Source organism: Salmo trutta, chromosome 39 (genome assembly GCF_901001165.1).
Source record: "Salmo trutta chromosome 39, fSalTru1.1, whole genome shotgun sequence".
NCBI classification, from domain to species: Eukaryota; Metazoa; Chordata; class Actinopteri; order Salmoniformes; family Salmonidae; genus Salmo; species Salmo trutta.
Genome location: NC_042995.1, coordinates 8,106,737 through 8,120,213, shown reverse-complemented (window position 1 = coordinate 8,120,213; position 13,477 = coordinate 8,106,737). Strand labels below are relative to the sequence as shown.

Sequence of the window (13,477 nt, the reverse complement as noted above, 5' to 3'; positions counted from 1 at the left end):
AAACAATAACCGTATTTGATAAATCCATAGAATAACTATAATAGGTTGTTCAGTCCATGTGTTGCATCCTACAATTAGTTGAACAGAGGTATTATAACAAATATGTGATTTTATTATTATTCATTATTATGCGATATGAGGGTAGAATTCATAATTTTGGGACCCTAAATAGTAGGGAACATTTAAACTTATACAAATCACCCAACCCTACTACACCTGTTCAGATGAGCCACGACAACTAATTCAAGCTGGAAGCTATCGGACCACATAGACTGCAGAACGATTTGTTGACATGGTGAGGTTTTTTTTGGGGGGGGGGCTATACAAAGTATTCACTATGCTTCAGCTGTAACATAAGTGTTTGATACTTGCACTCCCCCTTCATGGATTTAAAACCATATAGGATTGTTGTAGACATTGGCCGGAGGGAGTTTCCACCATTGCTAGTTTCCAAATGTTAAAATACTGAACTTTTCCTTTAAGAAGTTATTCTCTCCACTGCGGCTTCCTGGTGTTGTGTAACGTCCTCCGGAAAAGTTAACCGTAAAAAAACGATTTGTTGCACAGGATCTATTATGAGACGACAAAGTAGAACATCATCTTCAAAACGGAGATGACATAAAGTAAATATTTCGGAAATGAATCCACACGACAGAGCAGAGTGAGTGAATGGACTAAGGGTTATATAGTATAAGGGAAGTATCGCCTGGACTGAGTAAGAGAACATTGACTTAATGGTATGTGTTCAGTCTGACGTGGATCAGTACAGACACTGTTACAAGGAGGTAGTGCCTCTCACAATGTTTTTCTTCAAATTCACATTTTATCAAACCAGTTTGTTAGCTCTATATGAAGTGTTTGTGTAGTTAATAATGAACTTGTACTTGGTGGAGAGGAAGGGCTTACGGATGGACATGAGGAAATGGGTTGTGAACTGTGAGCAGTGGTGGAAAAAGTACCCAATTGTCATACTTGAGTAAAAGTAAAGATACCTTAATAGAAAATGACTCAAGTAAAAGTGAAAGTCACCCAGTAAAATACTACTTGAGTAAAAGTATTTGGTTTAAAATTAAGTATCAAAAGTAAATGTAATTGCTAAAATATACCTATGTATCAAATTTAAAAGTACAGGTATAAATCATTTAAAATTCCTTATATTAATCAAACCAGACAGCATGATTTTCTTGTTTTACGGATAGCTAGGGACACACTTCAACACTGAGACATTTAAACTAAGCATTTGTGTTTAGTGAGTCTGCCAAATCAGAGGCAGTAGGGATGATCAGGGATGTTCTCTTGATAAGTGTGTGAATTGGACCATGTTCCTGTCCTGCTAAGCATTCAACATGTAACTAGTACTTTTGGGTGTCAGGGAAAATGTATGGAGTAAAAAGTACATCATTTTATTTAGGAATGTAGTGAAGTAAAAGTTGTCAACACTATAAGTAGTAAAGTACAGATACCCCAAAAAACAACTTAAGTAGTACTTTAAAGTATTTTTACTTAAGTACTTTCCACCACTGACTGTGAGTATATTTGGGTGTGTACACTTGAATTCTGTTTGATGTACAAACATATTCACCAACATTCTTCTCTCTGTTACAACATGTTTAGGCTTACAGTGGTGATACAATGTTGGGGACCAACTGGTTCCTACACGGAGGAGGTGGATCAGTGAAACACTTTGTACCTTGACTCTCCCTTCAGTTCACCAGAATGAAGAGCAGAGCTTCACACAAAGGGGAGAAATAAATTCATGATCACTACTGTAAGTTGTTGGGTCGTGTGTTAGTGATACAGTGCATTTGGAAATTATTCAGACCCCTTGACTTTTTCCACATTTTGTTAGGTTACAGCCTTATCCTAAAATTGATTCAATTGTGTTTTCCCCTCATCAGTCTACATGCAATACCCCATAATAACAATGCAAAAACAGGTTTTTAGAAATTTTTGCTAATTTATACAAAAAAAAAAGTAATTATTACATTTACATAAGTATTTAGACCCTTTACTCAGTACTTTGTTGAAGCACCATTGGCAGCGATTACAGCCTCGAGTCTTCTTGGGTACAAGCTTGGCACACCTGTATTTGGGCAGTTTCTCCCCTTCTTCTCTGCAGATCCTCTCAAGCTCTGCCAGGTTAGGTGGGGAGCGTCGCTGCACAGCTATTTTCAGGTCTCTCCAGAGATGTTTGATCGGGTTCAAGTCTGTGCTCTGGCTGGGCCACTCAAGGACATTCAGATACTTGTCCCGAAGCCACTTCTGCTTTGTCTTGGCTGTGTGCTTAGGTTTGTTGTCCTGTTGGAAGGTGAACCTTTGCCCCAGTCTGAGGTCCTGAGCACTCTGGAGCAGGTTTTCATCAAGATCTCTCTGTACTTCTCTCCATTCATCTTTCCCTCGATCCTGACAATTGTCCCAGTCCCTGCTTCTGAAAAACATCCCCACAGCATGATTCTGCCACCGCTATGCTTCACCGTAGGGATGGTGCCAGGTTTCCTCCAGACGTGATGCTTTGCATTCAGGCCAAAGAGTTCAATGTTGGTTTCATCAGACCAGAAAATCTTGTTTCTCATGGTCAGAGTCCTTTTGGTGCCTTTTGTCAAACTGCAAGCGGGCTGTCATGTTCCTTTTTTACTGAGGAGTGGCTTCCGTCTGGCCACTCTACCGTAAAGGCCTGATTGGTGGAGTGCTGCAGAGATGGTTGTCCTTCTGGAAGGTTCTCCCATCTCCACAGAGGAACTCTGGAGCTCTGTCAGAGTGACCATCAGGTTCTTGGTCACCTCCCTGACCAAGGCCCTTCTCCCCTGATTGGTCAGTTTGGCCAGGGGACCAACACTAGGAAGAGTCTTGGTGGTTCCAAACTTCTTCCATTTAAGAATGATGGAGGCCACTGTGTTCTTGGGGACCTTCAATGCTGCAGACATTCCCCAGATCTGTTCCCCGACACAATCCTGTCTCGGAGCTCAAAGGACAATTCCTTCGACCTCATGGCTTGGTTTTTGCTCTGACATGCACTATCAACTGTGGGGACCTTATATAGACAGGTGTGTGCCATTCCAAATTATGTCCAATCAATTGACTTTACCACAGGTGGACTCAAGGATGATCAATGGAAACAGGATGCACCTGTACTCCATTTCGAGTCTCATAGCAATGTGTCTGAATACTTGCGTAAATAAGGTATTTTTGTTTTGGATTTGTAAAAAAAATTGCTAACATTTTTAAAACCTGTTTTCACTTTGTCATTATGGTGTATTGTGTGTAGATTGACGAGGAAAACATTGTATTTAATCCATTTTAGAATAAGGCTGTAAGGTAACTGTCACGTTCGTCATATGAAGGAGACCAAGGCGCAGCGTGGGTATTGTTCAACATCTTTATTTATATGTGAAACTATGCAAGACATACTATAAACAAAACAACAAACCGTGACGAAAAGGTGCAACATGCACTAACTCAAAATAATCTCCCACAAACACGAGTGGGAAAAACAACTACTTAAATATGATCCCCAATTAGAGACAACGATGACCAGCTGCCTCTAATTGGGAATCATACGAAAGCCCCAACATAGAAAAATTAAACTAGACAAACCCCCCCAGTCACGCCCTGACCTACTCTACCATAGAAAAATACGAGCTCTCTATGGTCAGGACGTGACAGTAACAAAATGTGAAAAAAGGGAAGGGGTATGAATACTTTCTGAATGCACTGCATATTCAAAGTGTTGTTTTTCACTTAGCCAGTAATGTCGGTTATAGACACTTTCTAGCTTGAGTCACAAGAAAATCCTGGTCCTGGAGAGCTAGGTGTGCAGGCTTTAGTTTCAGCCCAGTACTAATACACCTGACTAGCTACAACGGTGAGACTGTAATGATTTTCCCCAGTAGGGGGCTTGGCTTGGATGCATTCGACTTTTAAGAATGCTGCATGACTACCATGGCAGATTAGTCATGTGTATCTAAAGTCTATTGCAGATAACTTCCTCATGTCTTATCCTCAGTGATCCAAAATGCCTTCTGTTGCTGATCTTCTGCTGGCCACTCTGGAGGACCTTGATAATGGAAATCTAAAGATGTTTAAATGGCACCTGACCCAGGACGTGCTGGAAGGCTTTCCTCACATTCCAGTGAGCCAGCTGGAGAATGCTGACAGACTGGACATTACAAACAAGATGGTGGAGACCTACAGTCCTGACGGAGCTGTGAAGATCTCACTGGAAATCCTGAGGAAGATGAATCAGAACCAAATGTCTGATAGGTTAAATAACCAGTACAATGAGTTTAAGAAAACAGAAGCAGCAGGTTAGACAATTATTCAACTTTTAAGATTATTATCATTTTTACATAACAAGCAGCGAAACACGGCAGGCAGCAGAAAATCCCAGACGAAATTGATGTACTAAAAAAGCTTTCTTTCTCTCTCTCTCTCTCTCAGCCCCGAGTGCTCTAGTGGTTTTAGAAGTCAGAGGTAAGCTGTTTGAATCTACACAACAGCACCCAGCGGGCAGAATTTGAAACGTGCATATGCCGTGTTCACATACTGTTGGAGTTATCGGACGGCAGGTAGCCTAGTGGTTGGAGAGTTGGGCTGGTAAACTAAAAGTTGCTGGACCAAATCCCCGAGCTGACAAGGTAAAAATCTGTCATTCTGCCCCTGAACAAGGCAGTTAACCCACTGTTCCTAGGCCGTCATTGCAAATAACAATTTGTTCTTAACTGACTTGCCTAGTTAAATAAAAATCAGAAATGTCTCTTGATCCCATTCCTGGACAAGCTCACTGAGGGGAGTGACTTGCGCACAGACATTGTGGAGACAAATAATTGGTTCCCCATTAATCACGCCATCCCTTCACATGGTTTAAGAATAGGTAAAGACACATTCACATATGAAGACAATGTTCCATTCTGTCCTCTTCAGGGACATGTTTAAAAGACAAGCCTGACCTCTCCCCTCTCTGGGCCCCAAGTGACTGAGCCCCAGCTAAGGGAAAAGTGCAACTGAAAGACACCAGGGTCCAAAGGGATATTTTCTAATGACAAGTATCTCACATAAACATATTATGCTAATAAAACATCTTCATTATCTATGTTACCCAACTAATTCTGATTCATCCGCCACATTAGTTTCGACTGGGAAGTTTCACTTGAACGACCCTCGATGTTGCACTTACAAGTGGGAAACTCAGAGAAAATGTTGTGGTGATTGACCTTTGACCTTCTCAACCAAAATATGACAATAAATCTATTTTTGACAACTACGACATCATCAATATGGATAATGTATCTAGTTTGACCATATTGTCAATGTTAAGCAAGCTTGCTAATTTTATTATTAGCAATGTTATCTATCTTATCAAGCTAGCTGTATCACAACCGGCCGTGATTGGGAGTCCCATAGGGCGGCGAACAAATGGCCGAACGTCGTCCGGGTTTGGCCAGTGTAGGCCGTCATTGTAAATAATAATTTGTTCTTAACTGACGTGCCAAGTTAAATAAAGGTTAAATAAAAAAGCACAAGAATGAAACAGTCGCATTTCCGACATCACAACTAGAAAATAGGAAGTCCCGACGAGCATGTGAACATGGCAAGATAATGTTTTGAGTTGGAGGTGCTGACCGGCGGGTGGGGTTGGCTTTAATTCATGCAATTCTACATCGTTTTACATGAAATCACAGCCTATAGTCTGACACTGACAAACTGAGATCAATGACCTTGTCTTGAATGCAACCAATAGCCACATTTTTTAAGATAAGCTATTGCTCCTTGGTGGCTAGATTATGCTCTCTTGTGTAGCCTGGTATTTTGTTTATTTATTTCTGTACAGCCATAATTATATACATTTGCCAAATGTACTTAAATGTATTAGCTGCAGCACCTTCAGCACCCCTAATTCCCATGGCTATGGACAGGTGACTTCATTATGATGTTATATTCTAGTAGGAAACTGGTTCTGGTTGAGAAGACCAGATAAGATACAGTGCATTCGGAAAGTATTCAGATTAAATTGTTTTTCCACCCTCATCGATATTCACACAACACCCCGTAATGACAAAGCAAAAACAGGTTTTTAGATTTTTTTGCAAATGTATTAAACATTTTAAGCTGATATCACATTTACATAAGTATTTAGACCCTTTACTCAGAACTTTTGTTCAAGCACCTTTGGCAGCGATTACAGCCTCGAGTCTTCTTGGGTATGACGCTACAAACTTGGCACACTTGTATTTGGGGAGTTTCTCCCATTATTCTCTGCAGATCCTCTTAAGCTCTGTCAGGTTGGATGGGGAGCGCTGCTGAATATAGTGTCTCCAAAAATGTTTGATCGGGTTTAAGCCCAGATTCTGGCTAGGCCACTCAAGGATATTCAGAGACTTGTCCTGAAGCCACTCCTGCGTTATCAAAGAGTTCAATCTTGGTTTCATCAGACCGGAGAATCTTGTTTGTCATGGTCTGGGAGTCCTTTTGGTGCCTTTTTTTGGCAAACACCAAGCGGGCTGTCATGTGCCTTTTACTGAAGAGTGGCTTCCATCTGGTCACTCTACCATAAAGGCCTGATTGGTAGAGTGCTGGAGAGATGGTTGTCCTGCTGGAAGGTTCTCCCATCTCTACAGAGGAACTCTGGAACTCTGTCAGAGTGACCATCGGGTTCTTGTTCACCTCCCTGACCAAGGCTCTTCTCCCCCGATTGCTCAGTTTGGCCGGGCGGCCAGCTCTAGGAAGAGTCTTGGTGCTTCCAAACTTCTTCCATTTAAGAATGATGGAAGCCACTGTGTTCTTGGGGACCTTCAATTCTGCAGATGTTTCGGTACCCTTCTCCAGATCTGTGCCTCGACACAATCCTGTCTCGGATCTCTACGGACAATTCCTTTGACCTCATGGCTTGGTTTTTGCTCTGACATGCACTGTTAACTGTGGGACCTTATATAGACAGGTGTGTGCCTTTCCAAATCATGTCCAATCAATTGAATTTACAACCGGTGGACTCCAGTCAAGTTGTAGAAACATCTCAAGGATGATCAATGGAAACAGTCTCATAGCAAAGGGTCTGAATACTTATCTAAGTAAGGTTTTTATGTTTTTTATTTTTAATACCTTTGAAAACATTTCTAAAAAACTTTTCGCTTTGTCATTATGAGCTATTGTGTGTAGATTGAGGAAATAGTTTAATTTAATACTTTTTAAAATAAGGCTGTAATGTAACAAAATGTGGAAAAAGGGAAAGGGTCTGAATACTTTCCGAATGCACTGTATACCAGATTATTTTTTAAATATAACCTTTATTTAACTAGGCAAGTCAGTTAAGAACAAATTCTTATTTACAATGACGGCCTACACCGGCCAAACTCGGACGACACTGGGCCAATTTTGTGCCGCCCTATGGGACTCCCAATCACGGCCGGTTGAGATACAGTCTGAATTCGAACCAGGATTTCTGTAGTGACGCCTCTAGCGCTGAGATGCAGTGTCTTAGATAACCTGGTAAAAACGTCTTCGTTCATGACGACATCGAGACATCATGTGAAATACGTCATATTTTGGTTGTTATCTGGTGAGATAACCAGGTCATTTATGGTCTCTAAAAAGACGTTTGACAAAACAACCTGACCAAATCATGTCATAAGGACGTCAATACACACACACACATACCGTTACCATGGCAGTAATATAAAAAGTCAACTCACTGGATCTTTGTTTTTTCTTGCAGTCCAAGACAAACTGAAATCCTTCCTTAAGAATAAGTACGGCTGTATATATGAGGGGACGTCAAAGGAAGGTGATTCCATCTACCTAGACCAGATCTACACTGAGCTCCATGTGATCGAGGGGGCCTGGGGAGGGGTCAGAGATGAGCATGAGGTCATACATCTGGAATCCAGAACACCAGCCACAGGAGAGACCACTATTGAAGCCAACAACATTTTCAAACCCCGACCTGATCAAAAGAAGCCAATCAGAACAGGGCTTACACTGGGCATCGCTGGCGTGGGAAAGACTGTCTGCGTTCAGAAGTTTATTCACGACTGGGCAGAAGGAAAGGAGAACCAAGACATTGATTTCATCTTTCCACTTCCTTTTTGCCAAATTAATTCTAATATGGGGGGAAAGGACTGCAGTCTGATTGAACTGCTTCATCAATTCTTCAGTGTCATGGGACCGGTGAAGACCCTGGGGGAAGGTTCTAAAGTTCTGTTCATCTTTGATGGTCTGGACGAGAGTCGACTTCCTCTGAACTTCAACAGTAAGGTTCTGACAGACGACACAAAGCCAGCCTCGCTAGACCAACTGATCACAAACCTCATCACAGGAGAGCTCCTCCCCTCTGCTCTCATCTGGATAACGTCCCGACCTGCTGCAGCCAATCAGATCCCTCGTCAACACATCCACCAGTGGACAGAGGTACAAGGGTTCAATGACCCACAGAAGGAGGAGTACTTCAAGAAGAAAATTAGTGATGAGAAACTGGCCAGCAGAATCATCAACCATGTCAAGTCATCAAGGAGCCTCCACATCATGTGCCACATACCAGCGTTCTGTTGGATTTTAGCCACTGTTCTAGAGAAGCTGTTGGATGAAGCAGGGAGTGGAGAGTTGCCCAAAACCCTGACTGAGATGTACTTACACTTCCTGATCTTTCAGACAGACAGGATAAGAGCAAAAAGGAACTCCGTAGAAAGTGACAACATAGTCCTTAAACTTGGCGAGCTGGCATTTCATCAGCTGGAGAAGGGATATCTTATCTTCTATGAGGAAGACCTGACAGAGTGTGGCATTGGAGTCATAAAAGCATCTGTGCACTCAGGTTTGTGCACCGAGATCTTTAAGGTGGAGGGGAGGACCAGTCAGAAGACAGTGTTCAGCTTTGTGCATCTGAGCATCCAGGAGTGTCTTGCTGCTGTTTATGTGTTTCTCACATTCATAAACTGCAATAAAAACCCACTGGTCCAACAGAACTCATTTTTGCGGATATTGCGGAAACACAAACCTATGATGAACTTAGTCAAGAGTGCAGTGGACAAGGCCCTAAAGAGTAAGAATGGACACCTGGACCTGTTCCTCCGTTTCCTTCTGGGCCTCTCACTGGAGTCCAATCAGACTCTCCTACAAGGCCTACTGACACAGACAGGAAGCAGCTCACAGACCAGTGAGGAAATAGTTGAGTACATCAAGATGAAGATCAGGAAGAATCCGTCTCCGGAGAGATGCATCAATCTGTTCCACTGTCTGAGTGAGCTGAGTGACCATTCTCTAGTGAAGGAGATCCAAAGTTACCTGAGCTCAGGAAGTCTCTCAGCAACCAAACTGTCACCTGCACTGTTTTCAGCTCTGGCGTTTGTGTTGCTGTCTTCAAAAGAAGAGCTGGATGTGTTTGACCTGAAGAAATACTTTAGATCAGATGAGGCTCTTCTGAGGATGCTGCCAGTAGTCAAAGCCTCCAGAACAGCCCTGTGAGTAACTGTTAGGACATTTTAAATACAGATCATCAGGAATAAATATTTCAATTAATATATATATACATTTTTATACTGCTATGCTACTTCTCAAATAACATGCTGTAAAACCTCAAATTGTCGATTTTAAACATCTAATTTAGGCTGAATCAATGTAACCTCTCAAACCGATGCTGCAAAGCGCTGGGCACAGCTCTCATCTCCTCACACTTGGAAGAGCTGGACCTGAGTGGCAACGACCTGCAGGATTTAGGAGTGAAGCTACTCTCTGCTGGACTGCAAAGTCCACAATGTAAACTGGTGACACTGAAGTGAGTATTCCTGTACTTGTTCAACAAGTAATAATTATTCATTAGATCAACGTGTTTAGAGGCCAATTTCAGTTTAATTAACTTTCAGATTCAATACTGCAAAACAAAAGTCCTGTAAAACAAACTTTTTAAATCCACATCATTTTCATTTTCTCCAATAATTAATTCAGCAATTCTTTTTTAGCAATATTGTAGCCATGCTGATAGGAATATAACTATTTTAGCAATACTTTAGTTTTCCTCGTTGTTTGTGAGCAACATGGTTTAGAAGTGTCTGAAATAGTTTAGTACTACGTACAGTACCTTATCATAATCCAGAAGTCAATGTGAACATCACATTTTAGACTGAAGTTTAATCCATATCAGCTTTGAGAGAAGAAGCAAAATGCATCTGTCATTTTTGATGTTCATGTGAAATCATGATGCAGGCTGTCAGGCTGTCAGGTCACAGAGGAAGGATGTGCTGCTCTGGCTTCAGCTCTGAGGTCAAACCCCTCCCACCTGAGAGAGCTGGACCTGAGCTACAATGACCCAGGAGACTCAGGAGTGAAGCTGCTCTATGCTATACGGGAGGATCCACACTGTAAACTGGAGAAACTCAAGTATGTAGAGGTTTTGAATCAATCAGTACTCAGTGTAACACAATGTATTCCCTAGTGTGTGTGTGTGTGTGTGTGTGTGTGTGTGTGTGTGTGTGTGTGTGTGTGGTGTGTGTGTGTGTGTGTGTGACTAATTCACTGTCTATTCCTCTGCTTTTCCTACAGTGTGGACCATGGTAGAGGGTGCAGGTTAAAATCAGGGCCCCAAAAATGTGAGTTTTTTGTTTAATGGGCATATGCTGTTTGTGTTGGACCTGGGTTTAAATACATGTGTTCAATTATGTGTTATTTAAATGCTTATTTTCTGTGTATTTTCACAAATAATGTGGCCCTAATCAACTTCTTCTATTGGAAGTACTTTAAAGTATATTTTTTTAATATTCCAGAATACATTATTTCAAATACCAAACAGACCTGGGTCAAATGCATGGGAGTATTTAAATGTTTGTGTAAATACTGTGTATGTTCAAATACATGTTTTCCAAGTGTTTTTTCCCAAATACAGTATATTTCAATCCTGGTCTCCCCCATTTAGATGCATGTGATCTCACACTGGACCCAAACACAGCACACAGAACCCTCTCTCTGTCTGAGGAGAACAGGAAGGTGGAATGGACCTGGAAGGAGCAGCCGTATTCAGATCACCCAGAGAGATTTGAGGACTATGAACAGGTGCTGTGTAGAGAGGGTCTGACTGGGTGCTGTTACTGGGAGGTAGAGTTGAGTGGGAGGGCTTGTATAGCAGTAACATATAAAGGAATCAGCAGGAGAGGAAAGGGTCCTGCCAGTCGGCTTGGAGCCAATGACAAGTCCTGGAATCTGAACAGATTTTATGACAGTTACTCTGCCAGGCACAATTATAAGAGAACCGACATACCTGTCCCCTCGTCCCGCTCCAGCAGAGTAGGAGTGTATCTGGACTGGCCGTCCGGCACTCTGTCCTTCTACAGCGTCTCCTCTGACACACTGACCCACTTGCACACATTCCACTCTACATTCACTGAGCCCGTCTACCCAGGGTTTTATGTAGGGGGTGACACAGGGACTGTGACCCTGTGTCAGGTAAAATAACCTCCTGTGTCCTAGAGGAACACCTGAGTCTTCAGAGAAGTCATACTCCTGTTCAATCACATCTGGGTGACCTGATGGGATATGTTTCACTCTGATCATGACATGAATGAGTAAGTAAACATGAATATACCGTACATCTCTAAAGTTGACTGACCTTGTAACTAGAATCACCTCACTGCTGTAAAAATCTCCCATTTAAAATCTCTAGTTGTTATTGCTTTTCCTTATTGTTTGTAATAAAATTTTCTAGAATGTTCTTATTTTTTTACGTTCTACTTTTAGATACAATAAGCATAGGTGCTGTTGGCGTCTTTAAATATTTGACTAAAGTAGGATACATAGTACATAGCACGGGAGGTTGGTGGCACCTTAACTGGGGAGGACAGGCTCGTGGTAATGACTGGAGAGGAATCCGTTGAATGGTATCAATTAAACTTAATGCCATTCCGTTTACTCCATTCCAGACGTTATTATCAGCCGTCCTCCCCTCAACAGCCTCCACTTGTACATAGACTTATTTGATATTATTGAGAGACTGAGGCACAAGGCAGTGAGCAACAATAGGTTTGTGAATGGACTGTAAGGTGCTAGCATTACAGCACATGAATGGGCAAGGGTAAACATCACTTCATAGGCCTATTAAGTAGTATGCAAGTCCAGATCATTTGTGCATCTAGAAGAAGAGGTAAGAAGTACACTGCAGACCTGGTTTGATTTGGTGTGTGTGTGTGTGTGTGTGTGTGTGTGTGTGTGTGTGTGTGTGTGTGTGTGTGTGTGTGTGTGTGTGTGTGTGTGTGTGTGTGTGTGTGTGTGTGTGTGTGTGTGTGTGTGTGTGGTTAGAGATCAATGCTGTTTCTTCACTGAGATTACTTCGATAGAGTTGGAATGGGAATTCTGGGAGATGAATCAAAGTGAAGGGGCGCAGACTCCCGGCCCGTGCCAGTCGATATGGTGGCGTGGTTAATTCGCCTAAGGAATGTTATCGTCTAGCTAATGATAAACGGTGTTTGCCCTGGTTTTAGCCACGAGCATGCTCCTGCTCACAAAGAAAAATAGTGTTCGACCCGTGGTCTCTAATTCACAGTGGGGGGTGAGGGGTGCCACATAAATCAAACCTATGCCTCAGTCCCACTCTGACAGGACAGGGGAGCCTCAGCAGATTGTGTTGTGGAGATATTCGTGTGTGCGTGCGCGCCGAGGAGAGAGTTCTTCATGTGTAAACTGTGAAACATGACACTAGGTTGTAATTACTTCAAACAAGACACTGTTCGTTTTTGTTTTTGTAATGTGTTTTATTAAATGACAGCATTTTATTAATCTGGATTTCTGCGCTTTGTTCAAAATATATCTAAATAGATAACAAATACCTTGCCAACTGTTAGACTGAAAGAGATATACGGTATAAGGAGAAGTACATTCATATATTGGGCCTATATTATGGATGCATGGTTGCTTGTTGGCACATCTATGATAGGCTACCTCGCTCACTCACAGTCATTAGGAAATTGGCTTCCATCCAATCCAGTCATTGTTCCATATGGATTACCAAGGCATTCCAGCAGACATTCATCCTGAAAGACACTGCCACAACAGACAACGATGACCTCCAGTCACTATGATGGCAGATTGAGTGACACTTATTAATTGTTGGCTATGGCCCACAAAATGAACCACACAACAAGTAATGGGGATATGAACACACAATATGGCTGTGTGCCAAGTCTTCTTGCTTCATCATCTCCACCACGTACGTTTCCATGCTGGTCTGGCTGGCGAGGGAGGAGGGAGAGGGCTTACCAGCGAGCCAAGGCTTTATTCCTGTCGTCGTCTCCTCTGCGCTTTACGCTGATTCCCTAATATCCTTTGTGCCCTGTGCCGTGGATAAGCCCATCCTGCTGAAACATGGCTGTCATGCCTATAAGCCATTCATCGCTTTAAGAATCCATTATGGTCCATCCACAAACATGGACTCAGAGGGCCAGTCTGCACAAGCTCATTTTCCCTGGTATTTACCCCACTGATATGTAACAGAGAACCTCCTATA

At 42.3% G+C, this 13,477-nt stretch overlaps 1 protein-coding gene across 4 annotated transcripts; it reads left to right on the top strand.

Annotated features, from left to right (window-relative positions):
* Positions 1-211: 211 nt before the first annotated feature.
* Positions 212-12,750, top strand: LOC115179774 (NACHT, LRR and PYD domains-containing protein 12). 4 transcript variants are annotated; one of them, XM_029741531.1, is made up of 9 exons: positions 212-295; positions 1,615-1,768; positions 4,004-4,304; positions 4,438-4,470; positions 7,709-9,449; positions 9,596-9,763; positions 10,192-10,365; positions 10,528-10,574; positions 10,898-12,750. In XM_029741531.1, the coding sequence occupies exons 3-9, from the start codon at positions 4,013-4,015 to the stop codon at positions 11,431-11,433; spliced, it is 2,991 nt and encodes a 996-aa protein (XP_029597391.1). In that variant the 5' UTR covers positions 212-295; positions 1,615-1,768; positions 4,004-4,012; the 3' UTR covers positions 11,434-12,750. The 4 variants fall into 4 exon arrangements, with proteins under 4 accessions (XP_029597391.1, XP_029597392.1, XP_029597390.1 ...); XM_029741532.1 differs by lacking the exon at positions 212-295 and adding an exon at positions 351-623; XM_029741530.1 differs by lacking the exon at positions 212-295 and adding an exon at positions 351-661.
* The last annotated feature ends 727 nt before the right edge of the window (positions 12,751-13,477 follow it).